The following is a 20,177-nucleotide window of genomic DNA, read 5'->3' on the forward strand; positions in this document are numbered from 1 at the left end:
TTGGACGTTTTTTCCAGCGAGAACTATTGATACCGGGTAGCCTACTTACAGACGCAAAGATTTACTTTACTTTGTGATTGACATATTGATTTCGCCGTTTATCACTTCGCCCAAATAGCCTTGAAAAAGTCACCAGCATGACGAAACACGTGTTGGCTGTGTTTGCAGTGATGTTCTCTTTTTTACTGAATGTAACTTCGTCTACAATAAAGACATCATATGACGTACATGTTTGTTTCATCCATCCGACAGAAACCATACATTACGGAGTGTTAAGACTTGTGTCGTATTGTTGTCCATTGTGTGCGGTGGTCTGTTTTTGTTTATCATTACTTGTGTAAAGATTTACACTTGGTCTGTGCTCATGGGTGGTAGAGCATTTTGATCACCTGCACCACATTCTACTGTACAACAATTTTACAAATTGTGTTCACTTTCCTAGGAGTGCGGTTACCTTCACCCTTACTACCCCTTCATATTGCTTAAAAAACTAACTAATATGAACAGATTCATAAAGTTTATATAAATAAAGTGACCAAATGTGCAATTGAAAATTTTAAAACGTACTTTAAAGGTCAAGGAATTTGAATTTGGAGGCTAAAAATTAAATTAGTATCCTCCGATTTATTTGTGGGAGCAGCGCAGGTGCATGAAACAGAACATAGTATGGACCTGGCTTACATTGAATTTAGAAAAGCTCCAACCTTCCTATTAAAATTTAAATTTTTATTTTTTATTTTATTTCTTTGCAAATTAAATAAAACATGTTATCATTTGTGTATGTTTAATGGAATGCTTGTTTCAGTATTTTTTGTGTATTGTTTTGCGGTTCAAGTCATCGACAGTTTTTAGACCTGGGACCCCAGGGTTCAGTAATGACTCAGTGGGAGGTCCCCGGATTCCAATAATGATTTAATCGGGGTCCCCTGGTTCCAGTGATGATAAAGTGGGGATCCACAGAAGTCAAAAGGTTGGGAACCATTGCAGTACACAATATAAGTAATAGGAAAATTACAGGTGCTAAAGTCAGCATACAAGAAGAGGTCAAATAAATGTCAGCGAATGTGTTGTCTGTGGTAGGATCTTTGTGTAATGATAATGCATTTTATATGCAAGACAGGCCTCACTGAACGGAAATACGACTGCATAATATTGAATAATGTGTGTAATAGGTGTAGGGCCTAGAAAAGGGGACTGTTGAATTGTCGTACTTAACAGATGTGTTCTTGACACCATTCAAACCAACAAGACAGTGAAGAAAAACTTTCCACTTCATTGGTGCAGGCATTGTAAGTGTATCTGCTAGGGGAGATGTTCTTGAAGAGATTCATACTGGAAGGAAGAAGGCTAAATTAGCATCACCTCTGTAACTTCCATATACTTTTGCAAATGGACAATGTTTTTTAGATTTTTGTTGCGAAACAGGAGCCGAACACAATAGACCCCCTCGCTCCATAAAGCATCATTAGTGATAAAGGTATATAAGTTATCGGCGGAGGGGTGGGGAGAAGTACTTGGGGCCAGATTACGACCTTGGCGGAAGGGATTACTCTGTCCCAAATGTGAGGGATATCCCATCCGCTGTGTTACAAGTTCCATGGGATGTAAGGTTGTAATCAGGCCCTTAGACTGTTTGCTGAGGAGAAATGCTGAAGGGCTGAACTCCGACTGCTGATCCAATGGCAGCATAAGGTATGCAAAGAAAATATACATTACTTGCCATAAATAGAGCTTAGTAAATCAGTACAGCCATACAAGTTAAATGGCTAACAATTTGAAGATATTTTGAGAAGGGACTAGGCTAAGAGGTTAGGTATGTTTGATGAAATATGATTGGGGTTTATCTAACCTTTGCCTTTTCTGCTGAGTTATTTATAATAATTATGATCATTTTGATATACATGATTTGTAGACATATACTGAAAAATATGTAATCATACGATAGTGAAATATTTGATTTGGGGTAAAAGGGTGGAGCTCCATTTATTATCACTCCCAGACAAGAGATTCTGTGATAGGTTTGTCTGACCACTAATGTTCCCCATCTAAAAGAGCATAACTCCCTAGAGGGGGAGTGAGAGAAACCTGCCAGAGACCATATAGCTAATTAGGGTCATCTTCTCTATGCTGGGATTGCTTGCTGCTTACCTTACTGATAAAAGCCAGGCTGCTTCCTTGCCGCTTTACTGTTCTGAATGCAGGAATTTACCCCGTGGAGTGCCACAGGGCTCATCCCTAAGTCGAGCTTTCTTTAATATCTATGTGCCTCCCCACCAGCAGTATTAATCCATTTCTATGGCTTCTGCTTCTACATCTACATTGTTAGTCCACCTTCATAAACCATCCTGAAATTCATCATATATCCTCCAGTCCTGCCTCCTGAAGGTCTTTGACTAGTAGTCTGTAAACCTGAACACAACTCATAGGAAACAAAGGTTCTTATTGTGGGTGCAACTGTTTCCTTATCGGTCACCCCTGAAATCATCAAGGTTCCCACTATATGTTGACTTCTGTTGAAGATGCTGTGGAAAATTTTGCTCCTTCTCCATCCAAACTGTCAGTGTTTTGTAGTTGAGGCAGCAATAACTGCCTGACAAGACTACAACAATGCCATATATTTGGGCTGCCTAAGTTCTCCCAGCAAATCATACAGGATGGTGCCGTTGTAACTTCCATGGTATAAAAAAAATCTATATTCTACTTATCTGTCTAACTAAACTTCATTGGTTCCTTATTAAATATTGTGTCAAATCCAAGGCTATATTCCTAATCTATTTAATTTGATATTTCAATGCCTGAATTCTAAATTGACCTGCTTGTCCATCGCTACTCTTTTTGAACAAGATTTCCTATCTTCAAGTAAGTATGTAGGCACCCATGGTGCACAGTTGCACCAATTGGCACAATAAAAATAAGGCTCTTGACAAAAAGAGGACTGTCAAATATTAACCCATTGCCCAGTACATTGACTATGCACCAGTTGCATAGACAATACTTAGACTTTGGTGCAGGGGTCCAGAGGGTAATTACGGCAACACTCTACACCAATTTTTGCTGAGAAAGTCAGAGAAACAATGCCTGACAATCATGATGAAACAGTGTGTAGAAGCAATAAAAAATAATGGAGCTTGTCCATAGTTGTAAACAAAATATCTATTTCAATTATGTCTGCATGTGTAAATATGTCTAATGAATTGCATTTTATGTTATTGTAATCTAGTTGAAACCAAACAACCAATAAGATATGACATTTATTATGGAAAGAATGTATGTGATGAAATATGGATGTTTACACATACCCTGTGTTGATAGTGTGAGCAATCGACGTGAAATATATGCATTTCATTTCATGAATTTAATTTATGGTCCCATTTTTAGACATGTCCTTAGCAGTCAGAGACAGGAAGATAAGAACAATGATGGTTCCTTTGTGTCTTTTCAGAACATTCCAGAGAATCTTCAGGTATTTGAAGGAGAGCAGGTAAGTCCTCTGCCATCTTCGTATACTGTTCCATTGTACCACATCAGACTATGAGTGGTGCAGCGAGAGAAGGCAATGGTCATCAGATTTCACACAGGTAGCGAGGAAGCACCTTCAGTTTTGTGGGTTGGGGAGGGAAGGAATATATTACTAAAACACTTGAAGGGTTCTTTAGGTCTTCGTCGAGGAAGGTTAAAGTTTGTGTAGTTATCACCTTCAGGAGAACAAAGCATTAGGACATCTGCAAAGATTCAAATGTAATTATTATTTTAGCACATTCCAAAATAAATACACATCTGGAGTTAGGCACATAGGGGCACATTTACAAGAAAGTGGTGCATCGGTCCCGACGTGGCACTTTTCTTGCCTCGTCCCTGCCCCACCTAACAACACCATAGTTGTGCCGTATTTACAACATAGCGCACCTTGACAGTTGGTTGGACAATAGCGGCAAAATTGTTGACGCTATGGTGGCGCTTTGCTGCACTAGCGTCAAAAATGTTGACGCTAGTGCAGCAAAGCACAGGAGGCCCAGTGATTAAAAGGGGTGAGTCATTTTAACACCTGCTCTGATCAGGCATTGATAATGATGGAATAAATGGTGCAGTGAGTTGTAAATTTCCCTGCCTCAGAATGCCCCCTTTGCATACATTGTGCCTGACGCAGTCGCTCTAAAAAAACGCTGAAAAACATTTACCAAAAGATTTTATCCACAGTGGAGAAGCCAGCCCGACTAACAATCTGAAAACCTAAGACACATATCAAAACTACAAACAAATGATACAGTGTAGAACTAATCATTCTGGGATGCACCAGCTGTAACCTCTAGCACTGATGGCGCATATCAATAATGCGTGAAGGTAAGAGCCAACACAAGAAACATCGGAAAAAGCTCTCAATGCATGTTAAAAACCTGTTAGAAACAGAAAGCTGTTAAGAAAATGAAAAAGGCATGCCTTGTCAAACAAATCTGTGATGGAACAAACAAATTAGGGGAGATCTTCAATACCTACCAGCAGATGAGCAACCAACAAAGCAACCTTTTGAAGCCAGACCTACCCCAAGCTTCATACCATCAATGCAGAGTGCTGCTATCCCTTGAAACAGAGGAAGACTCGTAGAGTTCCAGTCCCGGATTTCTCTCTTACCCCTTTTTCTTATTTCTCCCCCAGTTTCTGTTTTTGGTGATACTTATCATTCTCTTCACCAGTGCAGTGGCTTAGGGACTGCAGGGACTTTCAGTGGGTCTGTGTCTTGCATACATTTGCAATAAATTGAAAAATGAGTAACTTGACAACTCCAATGGTACATAGTACTCAACCACATCTTTCATGCCCACAAATTCAGGGCAGGTTATGGCCTGTAAGTTTCACTGAAACTACTCAGCCAGTGTCAAAGAACATCTTTTTTGTTTCAGATCATTTTGTTAGCATTTAGGTGAAACTTGTACAATCACAGGAGAACATCTTCTAACTTTGGGTGAAAACAAGAAATCATCTCTAATACTTCAACCTCTCTGCAGCCTTTAACAATGTAAATGCAATTGCTTGCTAGGAAGACACTGAGAGTAGGGTGGTATCTTCACCTGCAATGAAATGGATCCTGCCATAGCAAGCCAACCTCAGCCAAAGGGGTTCTCTTTGGTTCTCTTTGAGTTTCTATGGGACATTAAAATCACACATGGCGTCCTGTGGAGTGCCCTAAAGGTCATTTTGCTTGATATTCATCATCTACTCTCACCATTTACCCGAGCTGCTACAGCAGCATCTGTTGAACCTCCAAATATAAGTCAATAATACACAATAATATAATAATGATAATAACAATTCAATTTTCCAACCACCAAGAGGTTCTGCACCAGCCACACTTTGAAAATAAGGAATTTGAGTGTTATATCCAATGGAGAGGTCTCCTGGTTACTCGAGTGTGTGGGGTGGTCAATAGCATTATCTTGCTGTACTTTCTACTCTTTATTATACTGGAGCTCCTTAGAATTGACCACCGGATCGAGCTGACAAGAGCCTTAATGATGGTGTGACGAGACTACTGGATGTTATGCGTACTGGTCTCACAAAGAAGCTCATCCAGAGGCTACACAGGCTCCAAAATCAGGTAGCCAGATTGGATCTGCACCTAAGAAGGTGCGACCACATGAAGCAAGCTGTGAACTCGCCTCACTGGTTCAATGTAGATCCAAAGATTTAGTTCAAAAGTCTCTGCTCTATTCATAAGCCCTACTGGGTCCCATAAACCTCCAAACCCTAACTGACTGAACTGGACATTTTTACATGCAAACCGACATAATGTCTCTGGCATATCTGCAATACTTTGAGGTAACCAAATGCCACTGGAAAGATTATCTTCTCAAACATTTACTTCTATAGATATACACAGAAAACCCTGTGGTGATCCCAATTGGCTTCTCTCTTGCTGAGATATCATTTTGGTGTAACTAGTGATAGCTTCTGTTAAACCCACGTTGCTGCTTGTTGCCCCCTTGGCTTTGGCTGTCGCCCATTCTTCCCACAAATCCTTTAAAAGCAAGACTGCATTAAGATTTTGCAGCACTTTTAGCTGGTTATTAGTGCCTGCTATAAACCACTTTTTTTGTAATGTGCCTCGATCAATCAATCAATCAATCAATCAGGAAGTCCTTGTAGAGCACAAGCTTGTCACCCTGGTGGGTCTCCAGGCGCTGGAATGGTGCTGAGGGGTGGTTTGGCTAGCCAAAGCTATGGTCGAAGAGCCAGGTCTTGAGCTGCTGCTTGAAGTCTTTCAGGGAAGGGGCAGAGCCTCCGACACAATTGTGCATTAAAGTTTATTTTTTATCAGACTGTATGATGTCACAACTTGTGTCACACAGGTTCATGAATCCTGTGATGTCACTTCTGTTGCTCCTATGATTTTGGTGAAGTGGTGCTTCTGGTATTTTGATCCCCCTCCTACCATGAATGTTATGCAAACTGTGTTTGTTTCTAGGGAATAGATGAGCCCCGACTGAGTGCGATTCTAGATTGGCTTGTGCTACAACCCCGCGCAGCGCAGCTGATCAACAAGGATCACCCTCTCCTCACCACCATGGAATATTTCTTGAAAAGATACCTGAGCAATGTTAAACGACACGTCTTTAAGGCTGATGAAAGGTAACATAAAAGTGTGCTTATTGCTGTAATGTTGTCAGACTATGTACAGTTTACTGTTTCATCCAGTATCTTCAAAGAAACTGTTGGATCTGCTGCTAATAGGTACACATATACCATGTCCATGATAGATACAGGTGCATAGCCATCTGTAAGAATCCTGTCAGCCTTCAGTAACAGCAAGCACTGGAAAGGCCAATCAGTATCATTTTGCCAGTGCTTTCAGGCCACTGCCATTGGCTTTGCAGATGCTTTTAACATTGTGCAAAGCCAATAGTAGTGGCCAGCCATCTTTGAAGTGTATATTCTATTCTTCCAAGATGGGCACCACATTGCATGTTGATGCATGGTGGTGACCACTTTGAAAGGATTGAAAATAACGTTCAGCCAGTTTAGAACTTTATTTGTAATATTTCTAAGACTGCTACAAGTCCTGTCATGCTATGTTGCAAGACCCAACTTGGCAGCTATCTTGGAAGTGTAAACAAAAGAATACACTTGGAATACAAAGTAATATATTTGGAGGAAGAACAGATTCTTCTTCCTCCCATGTCTTTCATGATAGAGTGTCTGCCTACCCATGTTGATTATCGGGCCAGTATGTGATGTGATAATGAAATCAGGGGAAAAAGAGTAACCATTAAGCCTGATGAACATAGAAGTTAAATATAGTAAATTCTAATGCTCAGCGCACACTGTGATCTTATGATTAGCCCATTCTAAATAATGGCACAGGTGGGCACAGGGCATTTCTATAGCCATAAATTCTGATGTATACCTTTATCTGCAGATTCATCACCATAGAATACTCCCCAGGCACCAGACTGGATCTGGAAAATGTTCTTCATAGCAATACTCCTGTGCGCCACTAGGTAGAGGAATCCACACTGCCCCAGTGACAGAGCAGAACCATATATAAGCGCCACCCCATCAAGCTGAAATCAGTTTCTTTCTTTTCTTGCCTTTTGACAAGGATCCAGAGCTCTGTTCCCAAATTTGACGTTTGGTGAACTCATTTTAGAAGTAATTAAATAATGTGCTAGAGAACAATATCCCAACCTAAAACAACAGGTGTCAGGTCATCCTGTGACTGCAGGAAGCACAAGGTGTGTCTTTGGTCTCTGGGCCATGATTCTAATCATGCAGTAAGTGCGCCCTCATGAACCCAAAGAGGCCAAAGCCTATGTGTGAGTCCTGCTCCTGATCCAAGTTGCAGGTGAGAGCTTGGTCCTGGTACCGGGGTCATTCCCGTGACCACTTAACTTTGCGTTTGAAGTCTTCCTGTCTTCCGAAGTCCAATTCCCAGTGCAAGCATAAGAAAGCGAAGCTGAACTTGATCTCCTCCCACCACTCTGACTCCAATGTGAAGGGTTGAGGGTGTCACAATGTTAGTCACACCCTTTCGAAGTCTCTGGCCATGGAAGTGATTCCCCTGGAGCTGATGTGCTCCAAATTTCCCAGGCTGTTGTTGACCCACGCAGCAGAGCTAGGCCTTTAAGGATACCATGCTGCAAATTTTCAGAGAGCGATGTCATCTATGATATCATCAATGATGCAATTTGGGATGTCATCAGCGATGTCATCAATGATGTCACTGAACATGTCATGAGTGATGTAATATGTGAGGTCATAAGCCGTTTCAGGTGAGGGTGCATGTAAACTGGTGAATTTCCGGGTCTTTTTTGTTTAAAATGGTATTTTTAACAGACATTTTCACCTAATTCTGCTGTGTCCAGCCAGCCAGAGCACAGTCGCATGAGGCCAACGGGGAAAAAAGGCCCCCGTGGCCGATTGGAACACTTTTTTTTTAAGTTAACTGTCAGTATATCTAGACATTTTGAGCCTCAATTTCTCAAAAACTACTGAACAGATTTACACCAAATCACAAAAAAGTCAGTTTTTGGGTAAAGATCTAGCTTTCTGACATCTTTTGTGTAATTCCGTTAAGCCGTTTTGGCTGTACCACTGTAAAAAATTCCCTATGGAAATTGCATAAGGAAAAAGCGTTTGGGACTCCTCTTGTTCTTGCCCCAGCTCGACAGATCACCCTGAAACCTTCCTGGAAGGAGCTGAGGTGGATGAACACTTTGGAAAGTTTTGTGAAGATTTGTCAAATGGTGCCAACATTATTAGCAAAACAAAACTACTCTTCCTGTGGAAACTCTGGCCTAACTATAACTACACAAAGGCAACCTTCATATACATTTTTCTCTTTATGTATATCCTTACTTCTTTTCTTTTATCTGTTTAATTGTAATACCTAATTACATTCCAAAATATTTACAAATTGATTTAAATTATTTACAAAAATGTTTTTCAGTGAAAGTTTAGAAATCTTAAATTTGAAACTGCGCTGCCAAATTGCAAAAAAAAAATTATAAACTAAATTTCTGTGGCATAGAATCTGATTAATTTGGTTTGAGAGTTCATGGGAAAACAATTGTTACTGTAAAGGATATTTCTATGAAGTAATGTGTGTACAATATGTTTCAAAAGCATTCACTCACAGTCATTTCTGCATCCAAGTCTTGATCTCATTGGTGTGATTTCTGTTTCCACTGGTGTTGTCCATCTCGTAGGATGCCCAGCATAGGTGTATTGCTGGAGAGAATTTCAGATTTGCTACTAATCTTAATTTTGTCTGAACTTTAATATCCGAATTTTATGTTTTCTAGGGAGCCAGAGTTTGTTTTCTATGACCAGCTGAAGCAAACAATGACATCCCACAGGTAAAAACACCCTCCCTTCAGCGAGAGGCAGACCAGGGAATATTTTTTCAGCTCTCTGATTTTACCATTTGGTTGCTTTGAAACCTAATCTATCCAGATACACGTCTTACTTGACCCTTTTTAAAATACCATTACTGGCTTCTCTGACTTTATGTCCATGTGACACCACAGTCTTGGAGTACATTAAGTCAGTGCTCCAGGTCACGAGTGAGAAGCGACTTGATTGGCTGAATACATGCTTGGAGATCTGGTCTTATGTAATCATTGGTACCCTTTCCCATATTGTGACTTGGTTATCACTTCAGCCTCCCACAATTCTGGCTGTTCCTACAGCTCAAGCTGCTTGTCAGGAAGTGACACTCTCTGGTACTACCATACTGCAGATGTCACTTGCAGTCACTTGCAGTCTCTCATTACGCTTCTTTTGTATCTTATTGTACTCCACTCCAGTTTCACACTCCATATTCTTTTCCCTTCTGGTTGTTGCTCAGTAGCTGTTCCATCTCCTTTCAAGTTGACCTTATGCTCCTTGCATGTGAATGTGTGTGGTGCATAGGTGTATAATGTAGCCAGTTATCTTATTCAGTCCTGTGAGTTACAAAAACAATTTGCCAACAAGTGCAACCTGCTTTGGATCCCATGGCCCACACAGCTCTGTTCTACAAACCTCTAGCTTCCAGTATCAATCTGCACCACTGAGACCGGAAATCGTCGTATGTGTTAACGTATCACTAACCAACACCAAATATATTGTGAGCCACACTGTACGGCTGAAAAGCCGTTGACAAAGACACATATGTGTGGCATCCTACCTGCAGCTTCTGTGCTCCTTGAGTTCCTTAGTAAACGTTTAAAGACCGTGGCACCCATTTTGGAAGACCCTTCCTCACTTTTGTTTATTATGGTCACTGATCAAGTCAGATTTTACACTGTAGCTGTCCACTCTGTCCATAATGTGTAACAACAATTCTAACATCTCCCAGAGGTAAAATTTCAGATTATTTAGTGATATTTCCTTTTTATAGTTGATACTGATATCTACAAGTTCACCCTCCACTATATTCAAAACCATTGACTGTTAACGCATTACTCTACACAAAGTTGTCACCTACTCAGAATACAATGTGGAAATCAGCCACCCGCTGGCATTTTTGGACCAACCTCGGCAACCCAGCATGCATTGGTATAAATTGTTACAATTTTTAAATTGTATGGTGGCAATAGACCCTTTTATTGAAGCTACTGGGTCTGGAGGGGCCTGAAGTATTTGAGCACCTTTATTGCCTGCACAGGGAGTAGATGCAAGAGATTATGACTGCCTTACAGAGGTATTGGACAGACCTTATTTTTATACCTGGCCTCAACATGTTGATGTACCCGCTGATTTGTTTATCGCAGCACTTAGGATTCCTGCAGGTAGTTGTGATTTTGGTCACTTTGTTGCTTTACATATTAGACAACAAGTCAATATTTGTTGTTCAAATAAAAAATGCAAGAACAGTCTTTGAGATACTACAACCCTAACCTGATCAACATTGCCAATAGTGTAGATAATTGCTTCTCTCAAAACTCTAATAATAGTCGCTTTCTTTGGAATTGTCAGGTTATGCAAATGTTATCTGATGAGGAAAACAAGATTCAGGCACTCAACACCCTGTGTAAGCCATGTAACATGGCCCAGCTAAGCTCCTTGCCAGGTTTATGTGAGTTTAATTCAAGGTTTGTTAACAATTTTCAGTCATTTCTGCTCCTTTGTGGTTTTTATTAAAACGTTTTTCATGGACCCATTTCGAATTTTTTTCGAGTGATTGATTTGTTAGGGAGCTATCAATAACTCTGCTCCACTTAGTCTGTTTTCACATTCTGCTAGGAGTGTATTTACTGTAGATGGATGTTCAGATGATTTGGAAGTTGTTCTTTGCTTGTAGCTGGTAAAGAGGTGATTGAGAGAGAGCTTTGCATGTTTCTTGATGGTAGAACAATTTAAAACTTCTCTTTGGGCCAAAACATCAGGCAGAGCCCAAACTGTTATTGTCTTTAAACAATAGTAGTGGTACTGAGAAAGCTTCTAAATGTCTACTTAAAGTTTTGCCTGAGTTGGGTAGAACATCTCTGTCCTTTGTATACCTGGATAATTAAACATAAGACCAGACTGCATCTCTAGACTCTCTCAGTACAAAGATGAATCAATACAACAAGATTATTAAAAGAGATATGTTGTCACCTCTATCGAAGATGCTGGTTTTTAAATTAATAGCTGACTCATGTGCCCTTATTGTTTGTTTATTGTTCCTCACTGCACATAGAATGTGAATGCATTTGAGTATTGAAGGTCCACATATGGCACTCCGGGGTACAGGTGCCATGAAGCTGCACGGAGTATGGAGTGTGACAGTCTGCCTTCTGCTAAAATTCAAAAAGTCCCACCTAAGAACATCTGCCTGATTTCGAGTCATCTACACCACTCTGCTTAATATCCAATTGGCAAAATGAATATTTCTTCCCCTTTGAGAGGAAGACCCTTCCTGATATAAGCACAAAAAGTGGAATACAGTTACCCTCACTGTGTTCAGACTGCAAGACCATCTCCAATTTAGAATACTGAAAACCATATAATAAGCTCTTTCTGTCTTCATTGTATTGCTCGTGAGTGCCATGATGCCTTCACTTGACTGTGTACTTTAGAAAAATCAATATCACATATCTTGACAATTTTCTGTTTTCAGAGTGAAACCTGCTGTCTTTGACCTGCTTGTGGCAATTGTTATTGCGGCTTATCTGGGTATTGTCCACCAAGTTATACAGGTAAACAAATGTTAGCTGAATGAATCCAGACATAATTCTATTTGGTGCTATCTATAATCAGGTGCCTTGTCATGACACCTGTAACATTCCCTGAGTTCTGCTATATGATGAAGACTTGCACTAATTCACATTATAAACTATTTCCAGGCTCCATAGATTGGCTCAGATTGGTTGGATCAATTATAAGACTTATGGATACTGGTCCTAACTGCTTCTATGCACTAGAAGTACTAAAACATCTGAGTTACAAAACCACAGGGTTTGCAACCACTAACAAGTTAAAAGCTATGCACAAAACTGATGTTTGCTGTGTGGCTTGCAATAGGAATGGATGAAATCTGTGACCATACAAAGTCAATATTGTCTTCGCTGGGTGTCTAGTTTGATCCATTCTTGTGGGCACTAGGCCTAACCACACATGCTGCATACCATTTTTATTAGAAGTGTGACAATCTTTGGTGGTAGGAATTTTGTGGATCCCGCATGTTCCAGAACTTTCCCTCATAGAAGTATTATGAAAATGTGTTATTTTAGTCCAGGCTTGAGGTTTGCAGAGCATTCTAGGTAAAGAAATGTAGATGGATCCACACACGTCACACCACCCTGGGCTCCCCTGCTTGTCTAGCTTCAAAGAATGTCTGGGTTTTATAGGTTTCCATGAATGGCAGCTGAGCCCGGCCCCCTAATGCTGCCGCTAACCACATAGCCAAAAAGGGTTGATGATTTTGGTGGCGAAGATTTTATGTTTTCATGTTGGTGTGTTACGTTTGATGTGAGACTGATGGGTGGTAGGAATTGTGTACATCCTCACAGATTCCAGAACTTTCTCTCAATTAAACATGAGAAAAATGCATGATTTTAGCAAGAAATGTGAGATTCTCAAGCAGATTTGGGTAAGAAAATGTAGGGGATACCTGTGAGTCACACCTCCGTGGACTCCATGTATGAGAAGTTTTCAGAAATGTCTGTGTCTGCTAAGGTTTCCTGGGCATCGGCTGAGCATTGGCCCAAATAGTTTTGCTATCCATATAGCCAAAATTGGTCGATTTTTGATGGGGAAAATTTGTATATCTCATTCTTGTATTTTGGGAGCCTTTTCTGTCATGGGCAATGGGCCCATCCACACACGGGGGTTACAGTTTTTTTGAGTGTGGGAACACAGAATAGTAGAGCATTTTTTCATTAACAATTGAATTTCTCTTCATTTTTGGCATCCAAATGTAAGCCAGTGTGTTAGAAACATTTGTTTGCAAATTGTCCTCCAAATATGATATTATGGGTGACCATAAATTCAGAATAGTATAAATCACTACTACTTCTGAACACAACATATTTCACACATTTAAAAAAATGTATAGGTACCCTTCATATCCATTTTTGCTTTATTAGTTTTTAATTGAAACATAGTACACAATTCAGCTCAGTTTCTGTCTCTTGTGTGTTTTGGACAATCAACAACCGCTATATATCCCTGCGACCACAAGACACTGACTGGAGTAGCAGTATATTACTTTTGAAAAAGTGGCTATTGAGGCACAAATTGCAGATCAAATTGTTTCTCAGCTATTCCTTTTTTCCTCTTTTTTTGACATTATGGGGGTCATTTTGACCCTGGCGGTCCGAGACCGCCAGGGCTAAAAGGACGGAAGCACCGCCAACAGGCTGGCGGTGCTTCCAGCCCTATTACGACCGCGGCGTAAGCGCCGTGGTCGCACCGCTGGGGCCGGCGGTTTCCCGCCGTTTTAGCCCCGGCGGTGATAATCCACCAGGGCAGCGCTGCAAGCAGCGCTGCCCTGGGGATTATGACACCCCTACCGCCAGCCTGTTTCTGGCGGTTTGCACCGCCAGGAAGAGGCTGGCGGTAAGGGGTGTCCTGGGGCCCCTGGGGGACCCTGCACTGCCCATGCCACTGGCATGGGCAGTGCAGGGGCCCCCTAACAGGGCCCCGGCCAGCTTTTCACTGTCTGCATAGAAGACAGTGAACAGCGCGACAGGTGCAACTGCACCCGTCGCACGGCCGCAACACCGCCGGCTCCATTAGGAGCCGGCTCCTATATTGTGGCCTCATCCCCGCTGGGCCGGCGGGCGCAAACTTGGTTTGCGCCTGCCGGCCCAGCGGGGATGTCGTAATGGGGGCCGCGTGAGTGCAGCCGCACGGCGGTTACCGCCTTACCGCCGCCCGCCAAGGTCGTAATGACCCCCTATGTTTTTTTTATTCAATGATTAGTTCATTAGGGGATACCATGAGCGATCTACGCAAAATGCGTAACTGTTTTTGTGTTTTATTTACAACTCATGCTTTTTCCTGAAGCTTGAAAGATGGTGATCTTAGCACAACAAACTATTTGTTGATGCAACTTCTAACAAAAAAACCTAAGGGATCTTACACACCACTTTTCCTTTTAGAATTTGCAACATGTTGACAGAAAAGGGCACACATTTGGCATGGATACCTTTTGTGAAAAAAAACTTACAACGGCTAAAGTGCGAAGTGCGCCAAACATTTAAAAAAGTCGTGTTACCGGGGTGGGGGTTGGCGATAGAAAGCCTCGGCAGCTATGGAGTTAAGAAAAGAGATTGCATAATTAACTTTTCTGAAGCCTAAGCATGAGTACCACGAGAAGGCCAGATCTCTTTTGTTTTTGTTCTGGCACTGATATTCCTGTTTGTACAATTATTAATTTCAGATTACATGTAATAGAAAGCAGGGACAAGCTGAACTGAATGAACCATTAACTATAGACCTAGGGTTGCTGAGGAATCGCTGCAGAGATCTGTCTCCCTCTGATTTGTATGCCTCCTCCTGCTCCTCTTTGCCATTAATCTGTTATAAAGTGCTTCTAACTCTTACACAAGCTCACAAGCTATGTTTTTTAACCATGTTTCCTTTAATAATCTCAGCCACCCTGTAGGTGTTTCCCAGCACAACAGCCTCACTAAATTTAACAAGACTTAAAGGGCTGCAATCAGTGTCTTCTTAAAACTGATTTCATAAGGCGAATATTTTTGGCAATAGAATTTAACAACTAAGGTGTACGTCTGCGTATGGTGCGTACAGAAACTCTGGACACATTCCTGCCTTACATTAGAGCATGTTGAGTGCAGCATAAGAGGAATCAGTGATCAACCGATCGTTCGAATTTCACAAATCCCAAATTTACCATTAGATTCTAAGGGCCAGATGTACAAAGTTCTTTTGCATTTCTTAACTGTCCAAATCGGTATTTCAGGCCATTAAGAAATGCAAAACGGTCTTTTCTTATGTACAAAGACCCGTAAGGAATCACAAATTGCGATTTCTACCTTGTAGAAATTGCAGTTTGTGATTCCCAGAATATGAAATCGCAAATAGGGATTCCCTATTTCCTATTCCTATTCTGATTTGCAAAACATTTCCTAAATGCGACTTAGGCATTTAGGAAATGCAATTAACATTGACTTGAATTGAGTGGTAACCAGGTGCAGTTTTAAAAAAGTTCCCCAGAGTGCTTTTTAAAAATTACAATAGAGCACACACATGCCCCTTAGGCATATGTGTGCTCTACAGGTGCACCCCTATTTTTGCGATGCCCCAAGGGAGGCCTTTTGCCCTTTGCCATCCATGGTTTCCAGCGCTATTAGGAAATCGGTATCTCTATACGTAGCATTTTGCATTTCTTAAATAGCGATTTCTATGAAGTCGCTATTTAAGAAATGCAAATTGCATTTTTGTACACCTGGCCCCAAGTTACCAGGAACACCAAGTTTCAGTCTAGTATGTCTTTGTACCCTCTTGTAAGGGCATCTTTTGGATGTAGAGTCCAACTTTCAAGCACTGTTGTATTCTGCAGTGTGGACATCTGTCAGTATGATGAAACATGAACCATCCTGGACATCCCCTGCCACTCTGTGAGACCTGCACTGGCTCCCAGTCAACAAGAGAATCACCTTCAAACTCCTCACCCGCGCTCACAAAGCACTGCACAACACCGGACCAGAATACCTCAACCGACGGCTCTCCTTCTACACCCCAACCCGGCATCTCCGCTCCGCCAACCTCGTCCTCGCAACCGTCCCACGCGCCCGCAGAACTACAACCAGCAGCAGATCATTCTCGCACCTCACCGCCAAGACCAAAGACCTCCTTACCTTCAGGAAACTTCTCAAGACCTGGCTGTTCGAGCAGTAGCAGCACCTCCCCCCCCCCCCACCATCAGTGCCTTGAGACCCTCATGGGTTGGTAGTGCGCTTTACAAATTCCTGATTGATTGATGGGTTGAACGTCAGTTTCCCAGCTCCATTGTACTCCTTGCAGGCATCTGTCAGCAACATAGTGTAACTTCAGCTTTCCACCTCCACTGTACTCACTGGTGAGAACATCTGTCAGCAGTATAGTGCAACTGCAGCTTTCCTGCTCCATCATATACCCCTGTGATGGCAACTGCAGGCTGAATAGTGCCACTTCAGGCTTCCAGTGACAATGTATTTTGTGAGGACATCTGATCGCTGTTGGCATTTCCGTCTTTCAAGGTCCTAGATCGGTGACAGAAGCTGGCCGCAGCAGCCTCATGTAACTCCAGACCTGAAAAAGGGAGGACAGATGTTTCACAGTGAGTCATGGTTCCTAGACAGGACAAGGCGAGTGATGCTCCTACTCAAGCGTTCACAAGAAGAATAGGAAAATGCCTACTACAATGAAAAACAAAAAAACTCTTTGTGTATACAATTCATAGATGACATAGAAGGCTCAAGGCGTGGCGAGTTCTCTTTTCAGATGTGAAATGGGCCTTCTTGTATTCCAAAAGATGCGTAAGGACACATCCAGGCAGCCAATAGAACACAGGTGACACTAAAATGCTTCTTTGTGCGATGCAATTGACAAAGTCTCCAGCCAGTGGCTGAAGAAAGCTGGCCTGAAACTTCTTTCTGTATGTATGAAATATGAATTCAATACAGTATGTTTGCCATAATGGAGCAAGTCCCATTACTTATCAAACCTGACATTGATGCAAGTACAATTGCAAGTAAAACCCCAAGACACACCCATATTTCCACTTTGGCATTAACATCAGAATGTGCCATTGTGGAACAGATTTAATTCACATACTTGCACAGTTCAAAAATCGTTTGTGGTCACCGATGAAGGAATGCGAAGGTTGGCGGTCAGATATTGCTGCAGTCAGCTTCTGAAGCACATGCTTGGCATGAACATGGATGTTGTGTAATGTGTCTATGTGGAGAACTGGCAATGTACAACTTTCCAAGGCATTTAAAGCACAGCCCCTCTGTCCCTTGACCCACCTCCTCCCCGCTTTCCTCTGTGGATCTTTCTTGTCCCAGCTCAAGCGAACTGGAGATAGCTGGACAGTATCATAAGGCAGGAGAGCAGGATCAGATGGTGAAAGGAGAGAACACAGTGGCCATAAATTGACTCCATATATACTTCTAAAGACCTGACAGACCTAGGGGTTTTAATACATGTGGATTATGGAGGCAGCAACAGATATGGACAGACCTACAAGGTGGTTTCTATGCCATGTGAATCAACTGCAACAGTTTCTGGTTTTATAGCTAACTAGACTTACTGAGAGAGTGCAGATCTACTCGTTGGTGCTTGTGTGAAGGCGCAACATAATGTAAAAGGAAAGAGAAATTGCATACATAAAAATAGGCTTGTATGGATAAAATATGCAAGGCAACTCAGGCCTATATCAGAAATAAACTGATGGAATCTCTAGATGAGCTTTGCTCTGACTGTGGAGAATAGATGATGCACACAGATGATTTCAGTGCTAAGCTTCCACTTAACATCTCACACCTCACAAGATGCTTCCTTCTGGAGTAGGTGTGTAGTGGTGTCACCTGCCAGACATCTGCCTGGCCGGCAACCGACATCTTGTGTATCTCCTTCCTTCCTGATAGTTCATCAGAACTCACAGTTGGTTTCTTTTCATCTTCTGCAGTCTTGGGGTTTTGCACAGAAAATGTGGAAATATGTGTTGTTGTATGTAAATGCCTACAACCTGTGTAGTTTTTCACATTATTCATAAGTTAAACTTGCTTTTCTACAAAGAGCTGTTTCAGGTTACAAAACAATAATCTGCTCATGGATTTCTGTTCTTTGCAGAGCAATCACATACCTATGTAAATACTGCACTTGTAACTGACAGATACCTAATAAAATACCCATCCTGCAGTTACTGATTAAAAGTCCAAGTAAAAGAGTGCATAGACCGAGGAGCACAGCTCTGTATTGCAATATAGTAATTGTAATTATTGATTGGCACAGACGCAGAAAGATAGGTTTTATCAGCATAATCAGGCTCTGATGGGCCTGGCAGAGTGCTGTTCTTTTGCAGGGATGGAAAGCTGCCCATAACACCATCAGAGAAACAGAAAAATGCTAATCACTTTGCAGCTGATAGGAAGTACAACCCAAGCCCAGTGTCCTTGTTTTCAAAAATAGCTACTGTTCTTAAATGTGTATGTACTACTTTTTATAATGTTAGCATAAAAACACAAATACAAATGAGTTTAGACCGATGATTTGCAGTGCAGTGTAAGATCTCTGTATATATTCTTACATCAAATCCATCCTTTTGTTAATTCTGACACTAGAACCACACACAACTCACAACCCAGTTCATGCCCAAGGACGAGCTATGCTTATGTTCTCATATTTTCAAATGCAGACCCCAACACCTGTAACTCCTGCGTAGTAACAGTTTCAATGTGTGTTGCACATAGGTTCCCCCCATTTAAGTCAACCTGGATTTTCCCTGTGTTTTTGGACCCTTATTGTGGGTGAGTCTCACTGCCTGACTCTCACTCACAGTAAATTCACGGTAATTGGACTAAGCGTGTTTACCACCAGTGTTAACCTTTTAAGATAAGGCCGCTGTGAAGTAGCTAGAATAAGGGGCACTGGGCTGGTTACATGTGAAAATGTGAACACATGTGCACACACATGTGCGACCGTGTTTGGGCTAATAGTGTGAGACTACTGTCATGCGCAGCCTGTTAATTGTGCACAGGTAACCTGGCAAAGAAGGGACTCTGCAAGTATTGGTGGCGGTCTGGGGTAGGCTTTATAATAATAATGGACATTTATAGATAGGTCAGTAGGATTCACTGGAAAACAAGCACCAAAGCTGAACAAGCAAACTGCATGTGTGAATGTAAAATTAGAAACTTATTCACAACAGCATATGAACAGAGAAGTCTACATTTTATCAGGTAGAAATGAACATGAACTTTGATTTTTACTCTTGAATAGTTGGTCTTCTATTTGCAATCTTTTCACAGCTCTGGAATGTTTTGCACTCAAAACCTTATGTGTTTATTTTACAACAGTATGTAATGCTCTCGGTCGAATTGTTTTACTTGTGCTCTGATGAGCTGAGATGCATCTAAACTGCAATTAGATTTGACCAATGTTCACCTCGACTCCCATCCTCGAATTTACAGTCTTGCTGCTTTTTTGTCAACATCTAATTGAGGTTTCCATCACTGAGGCAATTCCTTTGACCCCACACGGAGCACTGCCCAGCATCACACAATGTAGCTAAATGGTGAGCCAGGATTTTAGCTCAGGACACCACACCACATCCCCTACAAAGCAGAGCCTAGCTGACCTACTTTACAACAGGAAATGTCATAACTTGTATGTGTAACTGTGAGCTAGTCACCTATGCTTGCCTTGCATTTGATTGAATGTGAACCCCAAACCTATTGGTCTTTTCATATGGTCCATTCAGTGTCTAGCTTCAAGAGTGACAGTATGTGAAACTGAGTTAAACACTTTAGCTGAGTTCAGTCCAGTTGTGCCCTTCCTGTTCCTTCAGTATCATCACTTGCTGACATAAGTCGGCCTCTTGAATGGGGACCCTGGACAACCGCCGCAACTCCAGGGACCATCTTGGGAGTCCCACATTGCCCCATCTTCTGTGGTGCCACTTGGCCTCTGCATGGTGGCTTGTGAGACAAACCATCCACCATGATGCTACTGGAACCAACACGCTCCACACAAGCAGAACTTATTCT

At 41.7% G+C, this 20,177-nt stretch overlaps 1 protein-coding gene across 1 annotated transcript in view; it reads left to right on the forward strand.

The window, feature by feature from the left end:
* The window catches only part of LOC138266830 (BOS complex subunit NCLN-like), a 198,718-nt gene that overhangs the window by 177,237 nt on the left and 1,304 nt on the right, over positions 1 to 20,177 (forward strand). Inside the window, exons 11-14 of the mRNA XM_069215554.1 lie at positions 3,443 to 3,481; positions 6,461 to 6,624; positions 9,297 to 9,350; positions 12,077 to 12,155. Coding sequence (XP_069071655.1) covers positions 3,443 to 3,481; positions 6,461 to 6,624; positions 9,297 to 9,350; positions 12,077 to 12,155 — 336 coding nt within the window. The remainder of the gene's footprint in view (positions 1 to 3,442; positions 3,482 to 6,460; positions 6,625 to 9,296; positions 9,351 to 12,076; positions 12,156 to 20,177) is intronic.

The sequence above is a fragment of the Pleurodeles waltl genome, chromosome 1_1 (assembly GCF_031143425.1).
Source record: "Pleurodeles waltl isolate 20211129_DDA chromosome 1_1, aPleWal1.hap1.20221129, whole genome shotgun sequence".
NCBI classification, from domain to species: Eukaryota; Metazoa; Chordata; class Amphibia; order Caudata; family Salamandridae; genus Pleurodeles; species Pleurodeles waltl.